General features: G+C 42.6%; 1 protein-coding gene and 1 long non-coding RNA gene across 6 annotated transcripts in view; one reads left to right on the top strand and one right to left on the bottom strand.

Moving 5' to 3' along the window:
* LOC126871688 (solute carrier family 12 member 4) overlaps positions 1–27,150 on the top strand; it is a 100,872-nt gene that overhangs the window by 14,529 nt on the left and 59,193 nt on the right. The window contains exons 1-3 of one of the 5 annotated variants that reach the window (XM_050630756.1): positions 16,945–17,391; positions 20,196–20,280; positions 20,369–20,646. The exons of 2 other annotated variants lie outside the window; for them this stretch is intronic. In XM_050630756.1, coding sequence (XP_050486713.1) covers positions 20,589–20,646 — 58 coding nt within the window. In that variant the 5' untranslated portion in view covers positions 16,945–17,391; positions 20,196–20,280; positions 20,369–20,588. Of the gene's footprint in view, positions 1–16,944; positions 17,392–17,570; positions 17,590–17,664; positions 20,281–20,368; positions 20,647–27,150 lie in introns of those variants that run through there. 2 more of the 5 variants (XM_050630758.1, XM_050630757.1) reach the window with 2 other exon arrangements.
* Positions 7,863–16,921, bottom strand: LOC126871775 (uncharacterized). Its single transcript, XR_007691732.1, has 3 exons — positions 13,789–16,921; positions 13,619–13,708; positions 7,863–13,359 (listed from the first exon to the last, which is right to left on the bottom strand). It is a non-coding gene; the product is annotated as an uncharacterized LOC126871775 (long non-coding RNA).

The following is a 27,150-nucleotide window of genomic DNA, read 5'->3' as shown; positions in this document are numbered from 1 at the left end:
GTCGAGTTCACCAGGAGGTGTTTGTAGGAGGGCGAGGACCGGCTACAGGGAATGTCTCCTCGACCCAATTCCCAGCGGTCGCAGATTATACGCACCCAATGCGGCGTTTCGCAGTGCCTAAATCGCGAGCTTTCGATTCCCTCGCTTACCCCTCGATGACCAACTGCTGCTCATCACGAAAATCCTTCCTTTGACTCGCTCTTTGACGAAGTCCTCTCGACCACGCTGGTTAGGCCAACTTACAAAGCGATCAGGCTGGATTTGGAACGCGTTTGCCAAGTTTTCTGGGGGAACTCGAGCGCAATGGACACAGACAGCTTTAATTCATCAGATGTTTATATGCCAACGATTACAAGGATTAAAAAGTCTGATTTTTATTTCATACACAACGTAGCAATATGGCTTGTTGTTAAGATCAAAGCTAAAATTTACTTCGAAGGAAATCTCTGGAGATTTTTAATGTTCGATGAAAGGTTAAACGTTAGGGTAGCAATATAATTCGGCCGCCTATGGAGAAATAAATGAAATAGGAGAAAATATTTGGAAAGTTATAATATAAAAGATATAGAAATATAAATACACGCATAAATACAACTTTAAGGACGATTAGCGTCGTCGATTAAACTTTTCGCTTTCTCTCCGATTGTTGCACCGTCAATTGATCGATCGAGTATTTTTACCTGGCTCTCCTCGAAGCCATGAATTTTGTTTTCCTGAAAGTTTCGCCGGAGAGTTTCGAGCTTGCAACTCGTTGCAGCTAAAGTACACCATAAATATCCATTGCCGGGGCAACTTTGATAATCCTGCTAACAAAGTTGCCAGTAATTAATCCTCAAATATCTGTCCAGTCACCTGCATCGTGTTCATCTCGAATCAATCTGCATTAACTACAACGGAGACCAGAGGCAAAGATATTTCTCTCTAATTTGTCATTTGAGCGAAGTTTGTCTAACAAATGCGTTCGGCGAACAATCTATCCTACCCACGTATCGTCCAATTACGTTGTATCGTGTCGCGCGTAATGAATTTGCGGGCTCGATATCGATGCTTTTGTTCGTCGCGTCGGATACCTTCGGTTTTCCTTGTTTGTTTCAAAGCCGCGCCGTTCAACGCGTAATTTATATAATTACGAGAATACTAATTCCCCCCTATTACCGCTGGTAACGCCATTAAAATAGAAAGCAGGATGAATTATCGATTACCTAGGCAACGGGGGTACGTCTAGATTAGTTCTCGGATAACAGTGAAAACGTGGCTGCGATAACGTCACCGTACCGTGTACACAGATTCGATAATTCGCTGTAAATTATTTGTTCGTTAATTTCCTTTTCTCGATTATCTAATAATTAGCGTAGTTCTCTTTGTAAAATGTCGTCGATTAATGTTCACCGTGACAGAAGAAGCGAGGCGAACAGAGAAAATAGAAAGGAACAAGTTCTATTCTGGCATCGTGTTTCTCGTGGTTTAATTACTCGTTAATTGGATAAACGTGGCGGCTAGAGAAACACCTTAATCCCATGATATTTCATAATCGCGTGAAACAACCGTTTACTCTTCGTGGAACGTGCGAAATAGGTGGAATAGGGGAAAGAGACGCTTTTGTACGTTGAACGTTTAAGCCAGCCATTCTCGAAATTTTTAGCAGGAAACGGGCATTACGTTAAAGCTTCCGGACTGCTTTTGATCCGAGCTTTGAAAGCCATTTCAGATAAGTGGCGAGATGGCTCTCGATCCGCCATAACTTTCAATTTTTTTAACTTAAAAGACCTTCGTTTTCATACTCTCAGGGTAACTGGTACCTAATTTCGTCTGTAAGATTCAACGCATACTCTATCGAAGACTAATTACGCTAATTTCACACGTGATTAGTGTCACACCTTTATCGACGCTGTGTTCACCGTATTTTTCTCCCTCTTATTAGCAGAATCAGTCACTCGCAATAAATAATCACATCAAACTCTCGTCGTACAACGTACAAGGACAATTTTTTTTTATTTGGAAGAATTTTACAATCAATTCTCATTGAGAATTATAAGTAAATTATTCTGGCGTGGTACTATAATCTGAATAATAAATGTTTACTGTATGTTTGATTCTAGTTGAATCTACTGTTTAAATCTAGAAGGGTACAAGGAAAATGGCAGTGAAAATGTATCTTCTTCGAATTCTAGCAGAATCACTGCGACGCGTAATTTTCCATTTCTTCAGCCGCGTTCTACGTATTCATCATTGGTTATAAAGCCGCAATAATTTATATACGACGCCGGCTAGCTCATAGAATTTTAATAATGCCGCGGTCATAAATCGGGCCGAAGGACGTCGATAAATATAGCAACGCGTTAAAAAATTGACGTCTATCGTTCGATCGGGTCGAGAGAATAATTAATCGATGTTCCGGTATCGAAGCTGGTGAGACACGGGCCAAGACGCGAATCGCGCGACGGTAGTCCCAATTGCCGGTTCGAATGTGCCGTTCGAAATTTGATTAGGTTAATTGAATAACGGGCTTATTTCGGTGGCCGAGCGACCAGTTGGACGAAGCCATCGTTCCGCTTCAGAATTAAACAGCCGGGACACGAATCTACGGCCCAGCGTACGCGATATAAACGACTTAGTTGAACGAGGAATGCGGAATGCATCGGTGCTATCCTATTGATTACTTTGGTTTCACTCGTCGCCGAGAACGCCTGTCGATTGAACCGAACCGGACGCTCTTGGAATCTCAATGATTTTTCATTCGACTTTCCGCTGGAATTCTCCAACAATGTCTCGAAAACAGTGAGATATATTTACCGTTTTAATAACATCCAAATACAATAATCGGATAAGATTCTGACAAAGTGTTTATACAAAAGTGAAATACATCTGCCTTTTCGATAACGTTTATAGAAAAGGAAATCTGATAATGAGATAAGATGCCTGTAAATAGAACGCCTCCGAAACAGTGAAATATTCATATTTCCGATAACGTTGATAGTAAGAGCTCGAGAATAAGACTGACGATTGGACAAGATTCTTGAATAATGGATAAAATGTCAGCGAACGGGAAACAGCCAGCAGCGTACATCTTTATATCGTTAAAAAGAAACGCGTTTTATGGCGTATAAAAAGGAATCGCGCAGACAGGTATATCGGCTGGGGTTTGCCAGTTAATCTTCACTCTGGCATTTTTACGGTTCATAATTTGATAACTTTATGACAGGCGATTTTTACGGGACGATGATTCGCCGGTCCAAGGTTCCCGTGGTTCGATAACTGTGCGATCGGGACGTTGGTAAAAGCCAGTGGTCTTGTTTGATTCGCTGTTATTTCGATAAACTAATATTTCCACGCGCTGCCATAATTCAATTGTTGTCGAACTCCGTTGCCCCGCTTAACCGTGGCGTAATTAGATTCTACCTGGCCTCACTCCCCTCTTATTTATACGGATAGTTCCGGAGAACGATAGTTTCGAAGTGTTTGATCTCGTTCGCGTTCTCGGCTTCCGCTACGGTAAATTAACGAACCTACAGATATATACACGTGTACGTTATGTATAGACGATAGAATTCGCGTGAGATTTCGATTGGTGATTAGATTTCCGCGCGTGATTCGCGATCCAATGACGCGAACGATCGCTGGATCAAGCGATATCGGGCCGGGCTATTATCGATTCGTGGCAAGTCCCAAGGCCACTTTCCACAATCGTTTAGCATTACGCGGTCATGTGGGCGCATGGCCTCTGCTCCGAGCGTCTAATCGCCTACTTAGATACGAGGTATACGTCTCGTGTTTACGGATACTCGTTCACGCGAATAATAATAATAATAATAGTCGTGCTGCAAGCAGTATTTTACATACGACGACGTGGATGAGATCGAATGATTGTAATTAAGTAACTTTCCAGCAGAGAATTTGCTTTTTTTTTAAAGTAGGAAATTTTATCTTTTTTGCTATTCTTTCTTTATCTATCGAATCCTCTCAATCTTTTGTAACGTGCACTGCGTTTAATAACTCGGTGTCGCGTAATTTCTCGTAGCGTGTCTATCGTCGCGTTATATTCATGGATACGAAACAATCAGAAAAATACGTCGTTAAATAAATGATAGAAGTCGATGTCTCGATCTTTCATCGATGCACAAGCCGAAAGACGAAATACACGATGTTCTGTTCAGAGGAAACTTGGGTCGTATCGAAGTAGAGTAAACAAGAATCTGACGCGTCTCGGGAGTTGTCTGAAAATCATGAAAGTCTTCTTACACTCTTATTGCCAGCGTTCCCTGATGATACGCCGGAACAGAATCTCCTCTTTGTACTTACACGCAACGCCCTCGATTCGAGGACATTTAATATATTCCTATCTCGAGTAACATGCGAATATTTCATCTATTCATTATTTTGCTGAAAACTGGAAGAGAAGAAGGAAACAGAAGGGCAAAGGAGGAAAATACGAGTAGGTTCTCGCGTATTTGGTATGGCAGCATTTATCTTCCGTATTTAGGAATTTCGATCGATTCTCATTCATGAAAAAGGGGCTCTCGATCCAGATGAAATTCCATCGACGATATCGATTTCACTTTCCTCCAATTTTTATATCCTAATAAACTTCGCGATCCTCAATTTTCCTCTGTTTTTCTTTACTTTTGTTATCGCATTTTTATTCCGTTCCCGAATACGCAATAAGCATAAAAATATTGAATGTTCACTGGTGAGAAAAAGTCGAATGTCGAAGTTGAGAAAATCGACGATTAACGCGCAGAGAAATTCGTTGAAAAGGTAATTCGCTTCGTCGTTGGAACTAATTTTAGTAACCTGACGATAAATTCCCACTCGACGAGTCGTTTATCTTTTGGAACTGCATTTTTTCTTCCGTGAAATTGGGAAAGTTCCCTTGTGTCTAATTCTTGAATAATAGCCGGCGAATTTAGCTTCTTTGTAATATGCGCGTGTCTTACATTTTGTATCTTGCGTTTTGTTCGTCTTTCTTCTCTTTACTGCTTCTTTGCTGTTAAGGAAGAATTTTAAGAGTCAACGAGATGAAACATTCATTAGGAAATATCTGGAGAAGTAAAATGTTGCTTGTTCTCGACGGTGTTCGAAGTAAAATACGTGCGTAAAATATTTAACGAGGCATAAACATTTACGTGCGTGCAACGACGCCTGTAAAACTATACTTAAAGCAAAAATCGTAATGGAAAATTCCATTACCAGGCAGAATTTATCGAATGAGAATCTTTTTAATATAAAAACAGACTTTGAGAGTTTCCTAGTCCCAGAAATAGCAATCTATCAAATATTCGCGCCTTAATTAAATATACACGTCCTTTCTAAATTATTAGTTTTCCTCCGTTGTATCCGAGTTTCGATATTTAGTCGCACCGTCTCTTCGCGATCGATCAATTTTTCGATCTAATTTTGGAAATTTCGAAATTTCCCTAGTCGGTTCCACTAATTTCCACGATAATCGACGCGCATTGTGTTATCGAATTTTCATCAAGAAACCACCGCGAAGGCCGACGAGATTAAAGTCGTTACTAGTCCGTTAATAGAGACATGGCAGGTTCATCTGGTCGAGATCTTCGCACGAAGACGTGCGGCCTTGAACCAAGCTTTTCTACCTTCACCCTCAATGCGCCGACCCTGATAACCTTATTTATAAACTCGGGCCACTATCTCGTTGCCTACAGGCTTTACTCTTCAATTTCATCCTTCTGCGAAACTAGAAGGTCAATTCGACACCAATCTCGAAGATTCTACAACCTTTATTTTCTCGCGCTTTCAAAGAAACTTCGTTACTTCGCGATTCACGATAACACAATCGACGATATTTCAGCCGTTCGAACGAAATTCAAAATGCAAATTCACCCTTTCAACGTGCATTTCCGGACATACTCGCAGGAAACGTTGCAAGAGAGAAACAGGAATTTTCTTAAGAAGCAAGTGGCAAAAGATCACGCTTGGAATCTTCTCGATGAATTGCGCGCAAGTTTCGTAACAATTTTCTACGTATTCGAGGTACGTCGCGTCGTCCAGCATTCCGCTAATTGCGTTTCTCTGTCCATCGAGCGTGCGATTTAACGTCTTCTGAAAAGAACGGACTTTGGCCGTAAATCTTCGTCGTGGTAACACGGAATGAAGTGTGTCGTTGCTGCATTCCCAATTTTCTGTTCTCGATTCCGGCCAGCGTTGGTTTTCAGAATCGCGTAGAAAATTCGCTGGATGGAGAACGGAATTCGTCCGATCGCTTCGTTACTGGAAATCGAAAGAGTTCCAACCTCCAAAATAACGATGGCGAAGTTCATTGGCTGCGACCTTATTCCAGCCATATTCTCCTGAACGCAGACCTCGATCGTTAACTGGGGCATGGCACGCAATTTCTATCCTAGACCTTCGTGGCCGACGTTTTCCTATCGAGCGATCCTTCGCCGCGATAATTGCTTGTATAACCGGTGATCTTGAGACGATATTATATATTAGTCGCTAATACGACGAAAGCCCAAACACATCACGCTTTCTGCAGAACAGTTTCCGCCGGAATCGCTTTGTGTTTTCTGTTACGATCCGTTACGCTACTCTGTCTCGTTACGATCGCAGGTGTACTGTATCGATCCAGTCGAGGGTTGTATCGTAGCCCAGTGCCGAGGTCGAGTATATCGTAGGCGAGTGTGAATTTTTCCCTGATTGCTTCAACTTTTACGGGGAAACGTCGATTTCCATATGGACTGCGGTATTTACAAGCTTTGTTTCGTATTATCTGCCACAGTGGATCGGTTTGCGCGTCTGAAATATCGATTCCAGCGCACTCTGCGCGAAACATACGAGACACATCTTTATACCATGTAACGCTGCGTGCCACAATTTCGATAGTACAATATCGTGCCGCGTTCTACCACGTACATCTCGCGTCATCTGTGAATGTTACATTCACGCGTATGCTATGTTTCCAAGTTGTTCAATTTTTTCCGAAACTATTGTTCTTTCCGAATCGATCGAAGTAAATTTCCACCCCGTTTCAAGACACGTGTATCATCGACCCTTGATCGAATTTACAACTACACGGCATACAGTTCGATCAATTAAAGGCACGTCTGTAAACAGATTAAGGAGCAGAAGGTATCGTATTCGCGACAGGTCGAGGGTGTGGCAGAACCACCCTGACCGACAACGTCTTGACGTGACGTCGCGCTGAGGCCCTGAACTGAATCGAGGTTCATTGTCTGTGACCTTACCTCGCCTGCTGTGCAGCCTTATTCATAAATGCAGGGTTCTCGATTGTTAACTGGCGCCAGGCATGCGATCTATCGCTCGTGCACCCTTCTCACCCTTCGAACTGTCGACAGGGGCTGCACGGATACGACAACAGTTACACAAGTGCTCGGTAGTATAGAGCGGAGCTGCTTGTGTTTCTTAGAGAAACTGCCGACCCGACCTTCCTACCATGCAGTCTCTCGATCAATCGAATCGACCGATTCTTGGAATATTTCGCGGGATTTCGAGATGCATAGCTTGGAAGATGTGTGGTTTCGTTTTCGGCGCAATGTGAGTGGAGAAAAATTTGCCAATTTCGAAATCTTTTCACATGAAACGTAAAATTCGTCTTTGCGTATTATTAGTTCTCTGCGTATTGTTAGGAATTTATTTTTTATCATTCGAAAACAACGAACCAAGTATTATCTTCGGCCGTGATAGTACAGAAAATATTTTAATCGCAATTTGTATACTTTGCAAAGTAGAGAATATCTTCGTACCAATTTTATTGCGATATCTTAACGCGTATCTTAATTGAGTTTAAGATCAGTTCGAAAATGTATAAACGCGAATAGAATAAGAGAAAGAGATTAAAGCGAAAAGAAAATTCATTCGTCAGATGTTATCGTTGAATCTCGTCGTTGTTATCTGTAAACCTGTGATTAGAGGATTTTAATTCGATGTTCGACGTCACGGAACGACTTTAGTCGCGCGGGTTCGAGTCGTAAAAATGACTCCCGCGGCACCACGAGTAAACTGTAACGGAGCTGGCAACACGGAGGGAGCGTAATTGTCCTAATTAAATTCACGACACCGGCGCTTTCGCAGAGAAGTTTTAATGAAACGTTAGCGGAACTGTACGGCCCCGAGGAAACGGTGAAACCAGCCGTCATCCACGTTTCCATCGTTCTATCGCGTCCATGCTACCTTTTTCCAATTTCATCCAATCTCTTTTCTGTAATTTACCGTTGTAGATTACCGTAGATTACTCGCAACAGATAAGATATCGTCTTGTCACGATTCAGACGATATTCAAATCGTTACGAATATTAGTATCGATTTGTAAATAGTAAGTAGCGTTAACGGAAGACGCGAAGGATCAGCGGAAGAAAATGCTAAAAGGTTTCTTCTGTACTAACAGAACGAACAGCGGTTGAGAGTTGACTAACGGAAGATGGGTTGGTTTTTTCTTTTTTATTTTTTAATTTCTACTTTACAATTTGTCCAGTTGGACATTTGATCAATTTTTCTAACTTAATTGCCAAATAACATGTGAATGGCTACCCTCAGCGGGATACGATCTTCGAGTTTGACTATTTTATTTCTTTACTGAGGTCAGTGGGGTGTTTTCTTTTTAGTCTTCTTTCTATGAGAGTTTCATTCGCTTCAGCAGCCACCTGGTTTGGATGTGTTGCCGTTCTTTCCTTGTATTTTTCTGCGTACCTGCTGATTTCTTCTTTAACCGTTGGTATTTTTAAGTCTTTGCAGATTGGTTGGTTATCCACATTTTAGAAATCAAACAGAAACGGACCATCCTTCTGGTCCTCTTGGTTCGCAAACATTCAAAATGTCCTGTTCTCCCGCGATGAATTTTATAGGCAGAAAAGTTCAGTCTTTAAGAACCATTGTATTTATTTGTTTCAAGAAATAACCGCAGTTTACGCAGTCAACGTCTCTATGTTAAAATTTCCGGGTTATACTCTCTTCTTATTTCTTAGCCGACTTACCTTACGATCTAAAATACCAATTTCTACATTTTACACGACCTAGAGTCTCGCAGTTCCATCAATGATCTTTTACACACGTCACCTTGTGTATTGCACGTTTTGAACGGGGAAATGTTGGCTGCAGCAGCTGGAGAACGCTGTCACAGTCGATCCAGTGGACAAAAAGGAGTCGAGCGCGCTTTCATTAGAAGGAACAGCGGTCGTAAATTTAATTGGACCGAATTTAGTTCTTTAATTCTTAGCGGCGCGTGCCGCGAAAAGGCGAGCCCCCATTGTGTCGCGGGCTCCTCTCCGTAAACCTTAATAACGAGAATAATAGATCCACCTAACACACCTGGTGCTCGCGAAAAAACGGTCTTCCGATTTCGTTGCCACTCATCTTTATACGATGCTACAATAATACGTAAGATATTCTGTTGAAGTGGATCCCACTTCCAGCAAAACTCCGCATCTTTTCTGATGTTTAGTTTTCTTAGTCCTCGAAGCCATTGAATATTGTTTATCACTAAATCAATTTCAAGGACCTCTCAGCCTCATAGCCTTTTCTAGGAACACGTTTTGCACAAATGATGCAGTCGGTTACAGACAGGGTAGTTTTCGTAATTGTATAAATACCCATAGCCAGCGTGCGGATCTTCATTAGCATACACATTGTACTTATACTTAACACTAGAACTACCGATAGTTAACACAAAGCTATTTCTACCAAAACCAGTGGAAATCACTGGTCTTTAAAAAATACGTAATAACAGAATATTTTTACATGAAGTAGGAATTTTATAATAAAATTGTAAAACCAGTCAATTTAATTGGTGTGGTAGTTCTAGTGTTAAACTTACTTAAATATATTTCTATTATACATTCGTCCACGCATTCCATATACAATATTGTCATATTTTTGGGGTAACAACTATTCATTTATCTTATTGTTAAGATCCGTGTTACCACCTGCGCGAGAAGTGTCAATCTCCAAGTGTCAATTACTTGGGTTGAGGTCTAAAGTTGCTGATGGTTTTGATCTACGATCAACGGTACCTGGGATGGTCGACTCGTCTTAGAATTACCATGTCCTTTGGGGTTTCACACGACTATCTCGCTTCGATCGTTGAGTGGTTAGCATAAACTTAGTTGCCATGATACAGGTTTGTACGTGATTTAACGCGTCTCGTTGCCTTTTAGCTCTATCGAATCTTCTTGCTATTACACCTTGCTATCGCATTTTGCTATTGCATCGATCATTCTATCGAGAACGCGTTACTTCGCAGCAACGGAGATTAACCGGCGAGGCAAAATCGTTTGTCATCTTTAATGCTCGTCTTCCGTGGTTACCGTGGATGTAGCATTGCAGGAGATAAATCTTGCTGCTTGCCATTTTTCATTATTCTCGGACTCGAGAAGGGAATTTCGGAAAAAAACAGTTGCTTGTTATTCATCTGACGGTAATTCAGAATTTCGAGAAGACTTGGTATCGTTTTGCCTGTTCTCAAGAAGTAATTTGATCCTAATATTTCATTATCAAAGATACAAGCTGTCAGAACCGATGTTTCGCGCGGATAATTTATCATTCTTGTTTAGAGTTGTTCGTCTTGAACACCTACGCTGTTCTCGTTGAATACGAAGCTGACAGCTACTCGAGTAAACGAAACTTGAACGTCATCTTACAGACTTTTTTGCTACCTTATATTTCACAATATTTCACGAATATCGAGATTAAAGTGAAAACCGGAGCAGCTCGAGTTTGACAACATTCTTCTGTCCACTGATCCTTCCGTAAAGAGGATTTCTTCGTGATAATGGCTTATCAAACTTGTCTGTCGTAGTTTTTGCGCCAACTCGTGGAAACTTTTTGCGTTAGGGTAGACTTTAAAAGTCGCTCGAGATCGAAGTTGTCGGTGGCTACACGTTCCCGGAGATATTACAATTTTATTCATTCGCGAGATTCGAGTGCTTTACACGGAAGAAACAATGGAATTTCGACTCGTGAAACCGGACAATCGTTGCTCCTCGCTGCTCGAACTGAAAAGCTGGCGATCGCACGAAACGTCTGCTATGTTTGTGTAACATTTGTTAACGTTTTCTAAGGTTCAGTCGAATTACTTTTAAGGACCGCGAATTTGTCCGACAAATATGTAGAGGTTTATGTGTAGAGGATGGTTGGTCGGTGAGGTTTAATGAACGAGATTGCTCGTTGTTGAAACCGTCGAATATATTTAAAATGATAAATTAGTATACAGATAATGTTCACAAAGATGCTCGTACTAACCGATTCGCTGAGACAGTGTATAAGTCGTAAAATAGGATCGCTAATGACTCGTTAATTAGATCGCTGATAATTCGTTGATAACTGGTTGATAACTGGTTGATAACTGATCGACAACTGACTGTAACTCATTTCCTTGCGATCGCGTCCGCTTATTTATACTGGTCGAGGAAGAGTCGGAAAATTCAAATTCGTCTTTGTTCGACGGTTGCACGTAGCAGCGGCGTTGTTTTGCTCGGAGTTTATTTATTCTTACATTGCGTGTGTCCTAACGATCTTGATATTCCGAGGCAAAACAACAACATGATTTGAATTGTCCTCTAACTCATGTGCCGCTACAAATATTTCGACGCAAACATTGCTCATAATCTGCATTGGAATAGCTGGTCGAACGATTCGCGAAATTCTCGATACACAGGGTATTACGGGAACAGACGGGAATCAGATGTCCGCTCATCCTTACTGCGTACACTCAATAGTCTTAAGGATCCATCGTAAATCTCAGGAATTTGCTAGCTAAGGTTCTACAGACCGAACAGGTCTTTGTTTCTAAAGCATTTTCTGTAGATTATTGTCTACTACAGCTTGACACGGGAAAGTTAGGTTTTCTCACTTACGATGCTTCCCACTAGCAACTTTCTATCGAGGGTGGCTAGGACCCTTCCGAGTCCACCAACCCTCGTTTATCGAATCAGAAGCAATGTATACTGCCCTCACTTTCCTGACCAAAAATGTCATGAACAAATCCGATGATCCCGTGCGCTAGACACATCCATCGTTAGCTTTCTTCTGATTCAGTATCGTCACTGTATTTTACTTATTCTACAACGTTAGAATAATCAACATGTCAGTACCGGGTTAGTTCATTTTCTGTCTTTTCCCTTATTGCCACGTCAACTATAACAAAACTCTAAGAGCCTTGCTCGATCACCAACGAATATTCTGCCAACGAGTATCGCATCTCTATACGCTAAATCATTGTCGACGATATACAGGGTGGTTGGTAACTGGTGGTACAAGCGGAAAGGGGGCGATTCTACGCGAAAAAAGAAGTCGAAAATATAGAATAAAAATTTTTCGTTTGAGGCTTTGTTTCCGAGAAAATCGACTTTGAATTTTTGCTCGGTACGCGTGAGGTACGTTATAACGGATTTCACTGTAGATCGTTGTTTCGATGGAAAAACTAAAAACAAAAAATAAAAAAAAAATTTGTATTCTATATTTTCGACTTCTTTTTTCGCGTAGAATCACCCCCTTTCCGCTTGTACCACCAGTTACCAACCACCCTGTATACCATAAGCAACGGTGTAACTTAAGTGTTAAAAATATAAATTTTATAACCCTGTTAATCGCTAATCGTTACCCTCTCAAACACCTCCATTATCTTAACGGAAATCAGGGGATCGATCAACTCGTGATGTCGATTTTTATAATCGCAACGGGAATTTACGACTTCGGTTGACGTGTTTTTTCGTGATTTCGTCTCCCCGCGATTGGTCGAAAATACACAGGGAACAATCGGAGGAAATACAAGACAGACTAGACTTGAAATCGGAAGATAAGGTAAACGAGAAGCTTTTGAGAATAAAAGGGCGAAATGGAGCATGTAGTGGTCCGGTTTCGAAGCTGTATTTCAGAATTGGAGTCCGTAAGAGGATTCTACGATAAAGGGATTCGCCGTCTGGCCGCGGGGAAATAAAAATAAATAGTTTCGTTTAACGACGAGTCGATCGGCTTTCGACCGTCTGCTCTCGCCTTTTCTCTAGCTTGTCTCGCTTTTTCGATATCGAAACGCTCGTAACAATAAAAGAGAGAAAAGAGGCAAACCAGCCGTTTGTCGCTGCAACGTCGTTGAATTATCGCCGATGATAAATCGTGAGTGCATTTTTCAAACTCGATACAGTCGAATGTTAAATTTCCGCGAGTGGCCGAGGTATTGTGTGTGGTTAAGCTAAAAGCATAAAATTCGCCATGTAACCCGTTCGACCTGATCGATCATCTGGAGTTCGCGTTGAAACCAGTGCCGCCCTATCTGTTCTCGATTACACGATCGACCCTCGTTGAGCCTTCGTTGTACCGCGATGTCGATTCCAAACATCGTGAACGGCCTATGGCGCCCAATACGTAGCAAATTGAACCGTATAGCTATAGAAAGGAAAGAAAAATGGTTATTCGTTGAGAAAATCATTGGAGCTTGCAGGACAAACTTGTAGAAAGATGGTTGGAACCAAACCTAGATATTTATTCGATCAGATAATACGTAGTTACTTCTACTAACCGAGACACAGCCACTCATTCTGCAAACTTTACCGCTATATAAACTTTCTGCTTCGCGTTAAACGAAGTCAAGGAGTTAATCGAAAATACATCTTAGACTCTGAAATTTTCAACGACCTATACTAACCTATATTCCGCTAAGTTCTCCAACTTTTCTTGTCCAAGCTTTGCTAGCACGAGTCTCTCGTACCATTCGTTCTCTCCAATGAGCGGCTATCTACACATAAAGAGGATCATAAAAAGGACCGTACGTTTATCCTTATTACCGCAGACGATCCAAGAACTCTTTAGTACTACCTGTTAAACTCTAAACGAGTTTAAGCAATCTCCGATCCAGTCTTGCCGCAAGATTCAACGAAACCGATTTATCGAGCCTACGATAAACGTCGGTTTAAGTCTAAAACAGAGGATTTCATTCGAAACGCGTGCGATTCGCTTCATCCATTGGACTTGGACAGAAGCACGTGTCGCGGACGAGAACACGTCCTAAGGACAATCCTTCGTTGCGATCAACGATGAAAGCCATACACGTTGTTCGATCGTTCAATTACGAGCAAGAGAAATCAAAGCGTCGTCCGTTTGCACGCCACGTATACGATCGAGCTGAATCTTGTTTGTCGAGAGAACTGCTGTGCCATTACGACGTATTTCCAATGACTACTGCACACCGATCGCTTTGATTCACGAATCTTCTCCGAACAAACAACATTCTTCGTCCCGTTTCTTTGCCTCGACTTCCGTGGCCAGCATCTTTCCTTTCGAATGGAGATCTTTTTTTCAGAAAAATTGATTTCTCAGGAAAATAGCTGTGGAAGATCGAGAAGCTACCGACTCTGCGATTCGTTCACTCAAGAAATGCAAATATCAGAACTTGTTGAAAGTTTTGGCTGGAAATTTGAAGATCCAGCCAATGGATGCGTGGAGGGATGGGAGTGTTATAAACGAGAACGAGAAATGAAACGAGTTTCTACACAAGTTTCCCGTTTAAACTACACGCGAATGTATAAATGTGAAATCGAATTTAAATCGAAAGCCTTCTCGCCCTCCGCTCCGGTTTGTTGTACCAATGATCGATTCTTCGTCGATATATTCTTTATCCGCGATAATTTGTCGATGAAAGTGACCAATTAGACTTTGCCGATTCCGACTCGAAGGTATCGTCTTTTTTTTCGATTTACGTTAATTACTCAGTCGAGGCTTGATCCGATATCGCTCGACCCGATATTACGATCGCCTCGTGCCAAGGCAATAAATCGCGGCCGCGTTTCGGCCCGCGTTTCACGAAGGGAACGGGGAATTTGACTTTTTTTTAGCTCAAAATGCATGAGATTTTCCCCTATTGGCCATGTTCCATTCACGTTGGACGTTTCGAGGATCAGATCCTCGAAGAGGAGAAAAATCCGTATCGTTTAATCGCACGAAGCAAACGTTGGGAATATGGATCGAGGTGTCAGCGAGTTGAAAATTAAAGTAGTGAAAATCAGTATCGTTCCTTTAGTCTCGCAACTAATAAAATTAAATTACAACACGGAAGAATACAACGAATCGTTTTAAATAGCAAACACAGAGCACATTTTCATGAAAAATAACGGTGGTTCTTTGCACTTTTCGTTAGATTTTTCATTTTAAAATCTCGTAGAGACCCGGTGATCGTTCTCGGCGTAACTCGTGGTGGCTTGGTACCATCGCGTGAGAGGAACAAGCTAGAGACAAAATTCGTACGTTGCTAAAGCGCAAAGAGCGTACAAAGAGCGAGATGTACTGGAAATCACGCGGACCAGAAAGGGCGCGGGTAATGTGTTTACTATTCGAAGTAGTCGTTGTATTCTCTGGGTATAGCGGGCACATTCGCGTTGTTCGAACGTTGCGGATGCTTGAAATCGTGCATGAGCCTGTCGTTTGTTCGAAATGCTCCAACCAGTCGCGAAATGTTTGTACACGTGGAACTCGACGGTTCTTAGAACGAGCAGTTTTCTAATTTAGCGGATATTTCTTTACAGTAATGATGATGAACGTTTCTTTCAAGCGTTCCACGTTTTCGGTCGCAGTGATCGTTTTTCAGCTCGATTCGACAACGCGAATCGGATGAGATTCTGTCAATAATCGTTTGCTATTTTGCGTCACGGTCGTGTACAACGAATGATTCGCGAAATGCATCTGCTCGTGTTGGAATTACCAAACGATTGTAACAAAGACCGGTGATTTAGAAAATACCTTGAACGATATCCCAAAATCCATATTTCAGCCATTTATCGTCGTTTACCTTCGTCGAGGCCAATTTTCCCGAATCGATATTAACAAGCGTCTAAAACGAACGATTCGCGTCCGTAGGGCGCATCTTCGGTCGGACGCGTACCCATGAATCACGAAAGCGGAGAATCAGTGAGCGGAATCCGGTGAAACTTTAATCGTTTCGCAACCGCCCTATGACGGGTCTCTCATCAAACTTTCATCGACGTTCATCCCTATCAGGCTGCGCAGTTGCCATTTAAATAAAAAGTAGGACGTAACTATAGCCGTGGATAGACCGCACGTTCTCGGAATTATTGATAGAAATCGTACTCTTCGCTCTCCACCAATTAGAACGATTGGAAATTTCGAAAGTGCGGCGTCGAAACGTATCGACGTCGTCCCGAAGTGAAAGACGTGCACGACGAGGAGAAAAGTCACGCGATATCCGGTTTACGTACAGGTACCAGCAAACGACGAATTAGATGAAATTTTATTAGCGACGAAGAGTGAAAACGGACGAAACGTAACAAACTCGTTTGACAAAGAAAGCGAAAGAAAGAAATAGCCGCGAAAAGAAAGTCTGCTGAAAATAGGCGGAACGTAAACAAAGCTATCTAAAGTAAAGCATCGAAGACACGTAGAGAACAGACTCGAACCGAGAGGACGTAGGAGTAATAAGCACACCGGTGGTAACAACGATAAGCAGCATGAAGCGAGTTCGCCGTGACAAAATGAGAAACTACAGCGTGGTTGGTGAAGAAGCAGAAGCATAGAAAGGTAACGAGGTCCGTGGTGGTGGAGAAAATCGTAGAAGAAAAGCGGCGCGTTGGAAGGAAAGCGGCGCCGCGCCGGTGTAAACCGTCGACGGGAGTATAAACCGGGAGCGCGCGAAGCTCGGACGAAGATAGCCAAACGTTCGTTTAACGGGGTCGATAGAGACGGTGGAAACCAGTTCGAATGTCGAAGGAAGGAAGGGTAGAGACCGCGAAACCCGAAGAGAGACGGAGCGAGTGGCGCACGGTAAAGCCATAGGGAGGGAACGAGAAAGAAAAGGATAGAGGGAGAGAGGGAGTTCCTAACGTGGCGTTAGCGAGTGAAGCAGTGGGGTGGCCAGAGTGGGTGACGGGTTAGGTCGGGTGGGTGGCAGAGGTAGCTACCCAGTGGGTAGTAGTAGGTGCGCACCCTACGCGGATACCAGGTGAGTGGGGCAGAGAGAGCAACCAACCCCCGGGACAAAACGCGAAAAACCACTTGTGCGTCTCCATCCTGACGATCGGTGGCGTTCTACGATATCGCTCCACTCCTCCCGTCTGTCTATCGCCCTTCGGTCGTTTGGTTGCTCGTGGTTCGGTCAGTCGGTTGGAGGTTGTCGTTTCGACTTCCACCACTGTCACTCGGGTCTAACGTTCAAAGGCGATCCTTCGCCCGCGTCCAGTTGGAATTCGATCGCGAACCGCGGTAGTGCGACTAACCCGAGGGTTTGGTTCGTCCGCACGAGCAGTATCCGTCTTCTGGATTCGGATCGAACAGTGGGAAGATCGGCGAACGAAATCGTGGAACTCGATTCACGGCGTCTCGAAGGGTGAAACTGTCGATATACGGGAGAGAGGAGACCCAGGCAGCGTGCGATGCGAGGAGCAGCCTTCATCGATCCAGCTTGAACCGGGGGTGAGCTGACACTGGCCGGGATCCTGAACCGCCGATCCAGCCACGTGATCCATCGGGGATCGAGAGCAGCAACCTCGTGTGCGCGTCCGGTCTTTCGAATCTCTTTTCTTTTTACTCGTTTTCTGCCAGTTGGCTTGAGAGAGGCGGGCAGTGGTGTTGCGCGTCAAGGGGAAGCTGGCTTCTTCGGGATGATCTCAGGTGATTCCTTTTCTCTCCTCGTCGCTTTCCGAGGAAACATCTCTCCTTGTCTTTTTTTATGGCAAGTTGGAGATGTTATACGTTACGGATCGACGAGTTCGAGGAGCGTTGAAGACGAGACCCGATGAAAATTTCACGAGCTTCCTCGTTCAGGATTTACTTCATCTTTTCGACGTGCATATAAATACGTGTCGGGTGGAAGAAATACGTAGATATAATCTTGCTCGGAACGTCAGATCCTTTTCCTTGGATCGATCGATGATTTATCTCCTTCCTATAACGCACTCCTGTTTGTTTGTTCGCTTCTCACAATTTTCAACCGAATTTTACGTCAGCGCGATCTAATCCGAGCGACGTGTAATTGGTTAGGCAGATGCGATGCGATTACTTGTTGCTCGTTACGGCGCCCTTTGTTCCCTTGTAATATTCTAAAAACATTTTGCTCGTTTGAGGTTCGCTGGTTTAATTGCTCCACTTTGTTCGCGGTTCTCGTTAATAAAGCAGGCACGAATACAACGCACGAGATCCTCGCGAACAACGCATATCGTTGTCGTTAAAATTAATCGAATCTGGCTTTTCCAGGCCGAATAGGCGCAGGCACGATTCCAGATAGTATGGCCGATATTTTCATCGAATTACGTTCAACAAGTGTTCGTTAAATTTCACTATTATTGTATTAGAGTGTACTTTCTTTTTTACAATAACAAATAAATCGTTATTATGTGTTGGTCGCGAAGAAGTTATAATTCGTATGAAAAGAAAAATACCGAGTTCTCTTCTTCTCTGGTAGATTTAGTCCATTGAGGGAAACGGCGAGCAGCACGCGACAGGCTGTCTACGTTGTTTGGGAAAGTATCTGCGCTCGATATAGGTATTGTATGTGTAAAGCCTCACAGGCGAAATATCGTTTTGCCCGATAAAATCGTGTAACGTGTATGAAATTGATACTGCAGATGGTTGCAGCAGGAAACAATATCGCTCCGTTCGTTTATATTGTTAAAAGTTATTGTATCACAGTTCTAAGTTCCTTAAGCTCTTCTTCGATATGGCGTGGATCGTAGATAGTTTTTTCGTCAACTTTTCTTCCTCGATAGTTTGTAATATTTCTCGAGCCCCCGATTGGAAGGCGAAATTGCAACGATACACAGAATGAAATTTATCCGAGCTCGAGCAGTGAAAAAGGAAAAGCAATTCAGCGAGTTCGTTCGTTTCGGAGCAAATAGATTACCGTACAGAAGTCGCACGTTATAAACGCTGGCTGTGGTGTGTGCACATTCAAGTTTTACATGTCGATACAATATGACACAAACAGGGTGGGATCAACGTAACGCGTGATCGATCAGTGACGCGTTGATGAAATAACCAGCTAAAGTTGACCCTTTCCGCCGTATCGTATCAATGTCACCCGTTCTACAGATTGATTTTTCTGCCAAAATATTATCGAATAATTTCGATAATATTTGTCTCTTTTCACGTAACAGCGAACATAAAAATATTTGAATTTCTTTTCCTCCGTACGTTGTATTCGATGCGTTGCAATTTTATTTTCCGCCCTACTTTTCTGCTTTGCTTCAACTATATCCACAGGGACCAAAATTATATCGCGTAATCGATCACACCCGGGTGTCATCGAATCAACCGAATGACACAGTTTCCTTGTACCTCGTACCGGGGATTAATTTTTCATCGGGAACACGTGTTCCGTGTATCATCCCATTTTCGTTATTAATTCTCCGCTTGTACCGATGCTAACTCAAACTCGGTTCCGTTTATCCAAAAAAATTCCCGGATTCGTTGAAATAAAATCGAACGAATCTACGTTTCGGTCGAACTTCCGAAAGTCTGTTTCAATTCCGTCCATGCGAACTGGACGTCAGTTTACCCTAAGTGGGAAGTTTTCATCGAAACCTGGTGCGCATAAATTAAAAGTTGGTCGAAACGGTGGTAATATGAGAATCGAAAATATCCATGATACCGGAAGCGGCCGGTTGACCCGATTGACCCGGTTGCTTCGTTATACCGTGGCCACTGTTCAATTTTTCCTCAAAGTCGGTCTAAATGAAGATCGATGAGCGTCCCCAAGCGTTCTCGAAAACGGCCGGAAATCCATTCAACTTGCTTGGGAACGCCCCTTCCGTGTTTCACCCTTGGAACAGGTCGATCGAACAATTCCCAGGGAATATAAAAGCAGAAGTTTTCATTGTTTGAACCCCTGCTCTTCTATGCTACCCTCTGTTCGATCGTTTCGCTGGATTTCTTTCGCGAATACGATTATCAACGATCGACGATTAGAAGAAAGAATCGTAGTTGGTGTGTGCCACGCTGATTCGTGTTGTTCGCGTTGCACTCGTGTGTGCATCGGAAAGATTCGTACGAGGATCCTGCTCCTCTGCGAAACCCATGACGTTTTTGTTGGAGTCGTTGTTGCGCCACCGTATCCCGAAGAAGCAAAGCTCGATCGAACGACCATCGTGAAACACACGAACAACAAACAAAGTTTTCTTTGCATTTACGCTTCGTGCCCTCGATTTTATCCGAAGAGAGTTTCGAACAGAATACATAGAACCGCGTAGGAAACACACGATGGGCCAGCGAAACTTTTTCAGATAATACCGTCGAGCCTCCATCAACGATCGCGTGATCAGTCAACAAAGAAAAGCCATTGATCTCTACGGACAAAGTGACAAACAGGTAATTTATCTAATCACGTATCGAGCCTGTTATCGTCGCGATGACCAAACAATTTCGTAATTAATTCTCGGTTCGACGTTTGTATCAGTCGATCGTGGAGAAGCCATCGTGAAAGAAGGAGCGGAGAGGATCGGCGAGTTGTAGCGTGGACACGGTGTTACAGCATCGAGCGCGGGAATAGCAACTGTCGTGACGATAAATCGGCACAAGTGCGGGGTTGGATGTTATCGAGGTTGGTGTCGCGCGGGTGAAAAGCGAAGAACCGGTGAACGGAAGAGGACTCGATAAGCGAATCGGAGTAGGGGACTATGAGCAACTCCGGAGCTATTCCTCTGATCTTGGTGAAGAAGGAGCAGCTCGTCGAAGGCAAGTACCGCGTTTAGTCTTTTTCTCATTGTCGCCGGCTCGATTGTGCGATCGGGGCTACGAACAGACGTCCCATTGTCCGCTGGCGGATGTTCCGCTCTTCCAACAGAGGAAATGATATTAGGCCGATCGTTATCGACCGATCGATCGGCCTAGATCCGCGTTACCGAAGTTTCTGCCCGTCTTTTGTTACGATCTTTCGTTTCATTTTTGGTTTGGGTGTATAATAAAATAACAGCGCAGAGAAATTTAGATGTTTTATTTCGATGGATTTTTGTTGGATTATCAAATTGTTGGAATTTTTAATTTAAAGATCGTTCCGAGCACTCTTGCTCTTTTTCGATAGTTAGGATGACCGTGCGAACGCAGACGGTATGGTTATTTTAACCGATAACAGAAACGATACACGAATTTTAGAAGTTCTCTCTCCGCGTGGCTGCCAATTCGTGACGTTTATTTCGCGAAAGTTCGCGTTTGCTCGGAATATCGTGGTTTTCTATCTAAAGCGTTGCTTTGAAAACGAGAAGTTGCAACGTGTAGCTGGCATGAGAATCAGCGTTTTCCGCGGAATTTTCTGTCGTGGGCGCGTCGACGCGAGCCACTCGTGCCAACGCGGCGCCAAAAAACTCTCGCCTATTCACGAGTAACGAAGAAAATCATACTGCTCCATTTTTATATCGAGAGTCTCGTTCATTCTACATTTTCCTACAGCCTTTTCAAAATTCGTCTTCGTTTTCCATCGAACATTTGTAGCTCAGACTATTTGTGTCTCACGCTACAGACGTGTACGAACAGAGGCGCTGTTTCTTCGTTTTTAGCTTACAATCGCGACGTGAATTTTATATTTCGTCTACCCTGGTCGAAAGAAATTTTCAGTCTGACCACGATTTTCTTACTCTACGTAAGAATTCTAGGTCCGATAATTAATCGCTTATTCTACTGGCACGCGCAACATCTCTCGCCGATACATCCCGCGGCGAAGTTAACGTCGTTCTGTTACTCGTAAATTTCCATCGTGAAAGCAGCTCCTTTACGATTTCTCGCGTTGGACGTTCCTCTGGCAAAGCTGCCAGTTCGCCTGTATGAAAACGCTACAAGCCAACCGACCAATCCCCTACCGATAAGCTTAACGGATTGGCTTTCGACGATTTATTCTCTGTTACGGTTGTGTGGGTGTTTTCGTATAAAAATTCGTATACAGTGAAATTGCTCGAAACATCCCTTAGCTCCGTCGAATAGAAACGTTTACGAACCTATTTTCCCCTTTTGTTTCTGTCAACTTGTACACTCGAGCGTTCGCGTTCGTCATCGGATAAAAACAACGTAAATTTAACGAGGATTTCCACTGGGCGCTAATGAAATTCGGGATTATCCTCTTCTCGATAATCTCGCGCATTGTTTCTGCCATTGTACGGCCAGGAACAATGGCGAGCTGCTTTTACAGAAATCCTCTTTGGATTACTTGCGCCCAACGTGTCCATGATAATAACGGTAGCTCGTGAAACTCGTCTTGAAGCGAAAACGCGTCGCGTTTTCCTAGAAACTTCCAACAGAGAGAGAATAGACGTGGTAAAACGATGTTTTTGCCTCGACCAGTGACAGAAAGTCGGTGTAAGAAGGTTTGACACGAGATAATCGATACGCCAAATCGTCGTATACCCTGACGTTCGATTCGCGGATTCCAGGTTTGCCCAGGATTTAGGCTACGAGATTTAAAATTACGCGGTCCGTGGAAAACTTTGGAAAATGATAAAGCTCGCGAATGTTTAAGCAGTTTGGTAAATATGGTAGGTTCTGGGTTAGTTAACGAGGTTTCTTCCTGACATTTATGACTCTTGGAGTTCTCGGAAATGGTAGCTTAAAGTTTGAGGAAGTGGGTTATATCTTTTCCGAAAGATATGCTTCTATCTGGTATGCTATCGGTTTTAAGAAATAAAGGTAGCAACGACGACTCTTTTAAGCTTTAGGACTTTCACTCACAGATTCCAATATCCGAACATCGAGAAGAAGGAGAGAATTAGATCAAAAGAAATGAAATATTTGAAATTACACGTCACTAGAAAGCAATCGAGATTAAACGTATTGTACGCGGAGCGCTCGAATTTCGTTTTCCTTTAAACGATATCGTTTCGTTGGAAGCGGTTTCTCGAGTGTCCTGGTGATTTACACGCCAGCTGATATCTAGAGAGCGTAGAAAACGGCGTATTTTAAACCATCCAGTAGAAGAGAGATACGTCTTCCCGGCCGTAAGTAACCCGAGCTAAGTTAAATCGGTCGATCGTTAATCTTTAAAGCTTCGCCAACCACATTAATGACCGATAGACGAACACCTTTTACGAGCTATAGCGAAGTTTCATTCGAAGGACGAATCGATGAGATACGGAACTTGGCGGAAGTAATGGAGTGATCGTGCTGCTTTTCGTCACGACGGAGGAAATGGCCAGGAAAATTTGAATTACGCGCCCATGGGCTCTTGCAAAATCGCTGATCTTCGATAGGGTGTCCGAGGCAAGGACAATAGCAGATAAAGGTAGAAACCATGGAACAAGAAACTAAAGTTATCTAGGAAGAGAGGTAAAAATAAAAAAGGAAACTTGAGAGAAGAAAATAGAGAAGATTTTTCTAAATTACTCCCGGTATACATGGACTGGCAGGTAAAGTCGATAGCTTATTTGCTACAGTGTTAATTCCTTTATCGTAGTCCTTCCATCGACACGAACTTCTTATTAATTCCCCTCTTTTCTCGAGGAAATTATCCTCATTAAAAATTTCACTTCACGTTCGACCGCGCAACTGTCTCTTAAATCTGAAACTTCCTTAACGTCGACGCTCTCCGATCTCATTCCCCTGTTTCGAAATATTCCAATATTGGAACATCTTCATCAAACAGCCGATAGTCTAAGGGCAAATTGCTCGCCAAAACACCACTTTATTCCAGCGTTTCAGTTTAAACGATGATCAGGGACAAAGACATCGTGATTTCTTTGAGCCGCGGATGTCGAGGGTGGCATTAATGCTTAAACGAGCCGCGATTGTCGTCGGATTTCGTTTCGACGATGCTCGGTGCCACGTGTTGCGCGTTTCTCGAACGAAACCGGTCGTACCTTATTGGTAATCCCAAACCTCCTCGTTTCCCGATGTCGCATACGCCGCTGTTCCGTGTTGTTCGACTTCTCGTTTCGAATGCACGCCGGAACAATAGATGTTACGGTTGCGGGACAGTTAATCTCTGACACTCGCCGCGTAACGTGCCGCGGCTGGCAATACACCCGTCAGTTCCTGATTTCCCGCACAACGATTTCCTTCTATTTTTGTCTCGATTCCACCTTCCAGTCGTTCCCTTTGCGTTTACTTCGAAAGTTTATGGTACAATAGAGGATATGTTAAAATCAAAGCCAATGGGAGTATACAGGTTTTGAAGATAATTCTAATATAATAAAAGTATTACTCTGTTTGTGAAAGGAAAAATATGAAATACGTACCACTCGATGGCGAAAACATTCGAGTCCGGCACTGCAGTCTTCGATCTTCGGTTCGTTTGCGCCCTGCTTTTTCCCACTGACTACGCAGTAGATCGAGTGGAGATTCGCGAGATGTGAACATCAAATTTCACGCTGGAACGTTAAACCTCTGTAAAGACAGAGACCGTAAAAGATCGACGCTGCAGGATTTCTGGTCGCTGGACTCTTAATTCGACTCGTTTAAACGGCAAAATGTAGGAATGTCCTGTAAACGACCGACGAGGGAACAACGACAATATGACACGAGGGAACTACGATCCGTTGTCCCTCTTTCGTTCCGTGTTTCTCATATTTTCAACCCCTGCCTGTATCCCTGCGGACAATTTTTCTGTTATGTTCGTAACCCACTTTTTCCGCAACCGGAACAAAGCCACGCGTAAAGTGACGTCGATGGTGTATGCCAAGGGAAGCTTTTAATATCAAACGCAAGCTCCGACTTTGTAGCTTGTTGCGTCGAATGCTTCGACTGGTACTATTCTTAAATGTTATTAGGTCCTCTGGAAGATTTAAAAATTGAAACATTCTCGTCCGATATTAAATTCGACGTCCATTCTACGCTGTATCTATAAAAATATATTAACGATACAGTTAACGATACAGCCTTATTTTTTTTTTCCAGTATGTAGAATTGATTTTAATAGCTTAAATGTACGAATAGAATATCGTTCGCGAACAAATAAAAATATGCAAGCTCTTGCTCGCGCGGATATTCGTCATTTCGCTGTTTTGCACCCCCGTGACTGGTCTGTGGCTTACGACAACCTAGTTTTTAGACTGAGCCAACGAGGCACGTTGGTGAAGTGACGTTTGTGAAACCGCGATATAATGAGGCCGAGATTTCAAGTGTCACCGGCAGCCTTTTCGAAGCGGTTCGCTGAAATATACCCGATTCTGAGTGGGTCGTTCGTTAACGACTGAAACTTTCCCCTTTCTCCGCCTTCATTTCTACCTTCATTCTGTTTGCCTTTTCTTCTTGTCCCTCTCTCTCTCTCTCTGCCTCTCTTCCTCTTATTCTCATTTTTCCTTATTTCACTCGCAAGAATCTCAAGATTCTATTGAGAATGAGCTTTCAAATTTGAATTCATTGATCGTCGATATTCCATTTTAAACAAAGTAGTAGGATAATATATTTTAATTGCCTAATTATGAGAACGAAGGATGATATTATTTACCGGAATCAATTTACATGGAATATGATATCGAGCATGGACGAACAATCGGGAATAATTTGGTACAATCGATTCGTCGCGACCATTCAATTCGAAACTCGATTTACTTAATCGCCTTTGCTGGACGTAAATTCCCGCGCAGGTATTTGCCTTTGAATTTTCAGTCCTCCATTAGCCTAACAAGTCCACGAAACGTTGCGCATTCCGCTGCGCCGTCGATGCAGCTTCACCTCGTGCAAACACGAATCTACGTCCCGTTGAGTCGTTGGTTGCATTTCGCCAAACGTAAACGTCGACGACTGGCAATTGCATGGAAAGTTGTTTACACGGGGATTCGCGAATGGGAATAATTAAAGTAGGAAGATGTAAATTTTCTTCGTTTCTTCGTTTCTTCGTTTCTTCGTAATGCAATTTTTTATTAATTAATTAATTCGTTGCTTTATATTATCTTAGATTTTATTTGTGTTGAAGTAATTACTTCAAGAAAAACTCTATATTTTTATTTATGTAATTATATCCGTGTCCTGGAGACCGCTATTACGCAGAAAATCAAATTTAGTGAAACAAAGATATTCTAAATAAGGAGAGGTCCATATCATTGTGCCCTTGAATACAAATTATAATTTGGGTTACAAGGTCTAGAAACAAAGAAACTAATAAATAGATTTCTATTTATGTTCCTTGTAGCTTTTAGCTACAGCCATAAGGTTAACTTTTTTAGTAATTTCCTTTTGCCGTAAATATATGAACGTGCTCTCTATCGATTCTATTGTATTGTAACACTAAGAGAGTAAGGATCTGGATCGGCATAAACTTACACTTATATACCTTTATTTATTTAAATATATTTTTCTATTACAAATTCATCCACTCGTTTTTCCATCAGTCAATCTCAACAATATGAAAAATTCTGATAAACGTGAAAGGTTGGAAAGTACTACGTCAAATTTAGATTTTAAAGAGCACAGGAATCGAGAATAGACTACGATTTGCTTACGATCGATTACCATTTGAGGTAATAACGAAGGCAATATTTTGAAATTTAAGTCACAATGCGAACGTCGTTTTTAAAAAGCTGACCAGCCAAGTTTTTAGGGATAAAACGTGTTCCACGGCGATCAACGTAGCGCGCTAGATTAATGAACAGTCATAAACGATCGACATCGCACGTGTATTTCGTCGATGTCGCGATAAGTGGCTGGCAAATTAATTAAATTCGACTGCAATCGATAGTTGCAGCTGACGTAGCGAGCGAATGATTCCCGTGTCGCGATTATATCGGCCCTCGAAGCAGCTTGAAACTCATCGATATTCGATTCGGCCCGTCAGAATATTTACGTTCTGCACGTTTGTCAAATTCTATTACAATATATAACGCGATTTATATATCTCGCAGTTTATTAATAGCTTAATTACGATCGAAGAAAGCATTGTACAACGCCACTAATGAACGTTACAAATACCTTCTATTGAAATTATCTCCGTTTCAGTTGGTAACATTTTTCCAAACAAGTTTCCATAATACCCTAATTCGATTTTCACTGTAACGCGAGCGAATGAACCAATCGATCTTTTAAATCAATTAGTCCATTTTCAACGTTCTGGCGTTCCATTCGCTAAAACCACAGAACGTCGCGCGGGTTAAATCGCTATCAAAACGCTGGAAACATTAATAATGTCAACAAAGAGCCAATTTCTGACTCCGCGCAATTATTACAAGCCGTACAACTCGTCCCCTGTATTTTCCATCTTTAATCGGGCGAAGATCCTTTGTCGTCCGCGTTAATGTCCCCTTGAAACCCCGTGTGCCATTT

Source organism: Bombus huntii, chromosome 12 (assembly GCF_024542735.1).
Source record: "Bombus huntii isolate Logan2020A chromosome 12, iyBomHunt1.1, whole genome shotgun sequence".
Classification (NCBI taxonomy): Eukaryota; Metazoa; Arthropoda; class Insecta; order Hymenoptera; family Apidae; genus Bombus; species Bombus huntii.
This window is presented reverse-complemented; position numbering and strand designations above follow the sequence as displayed.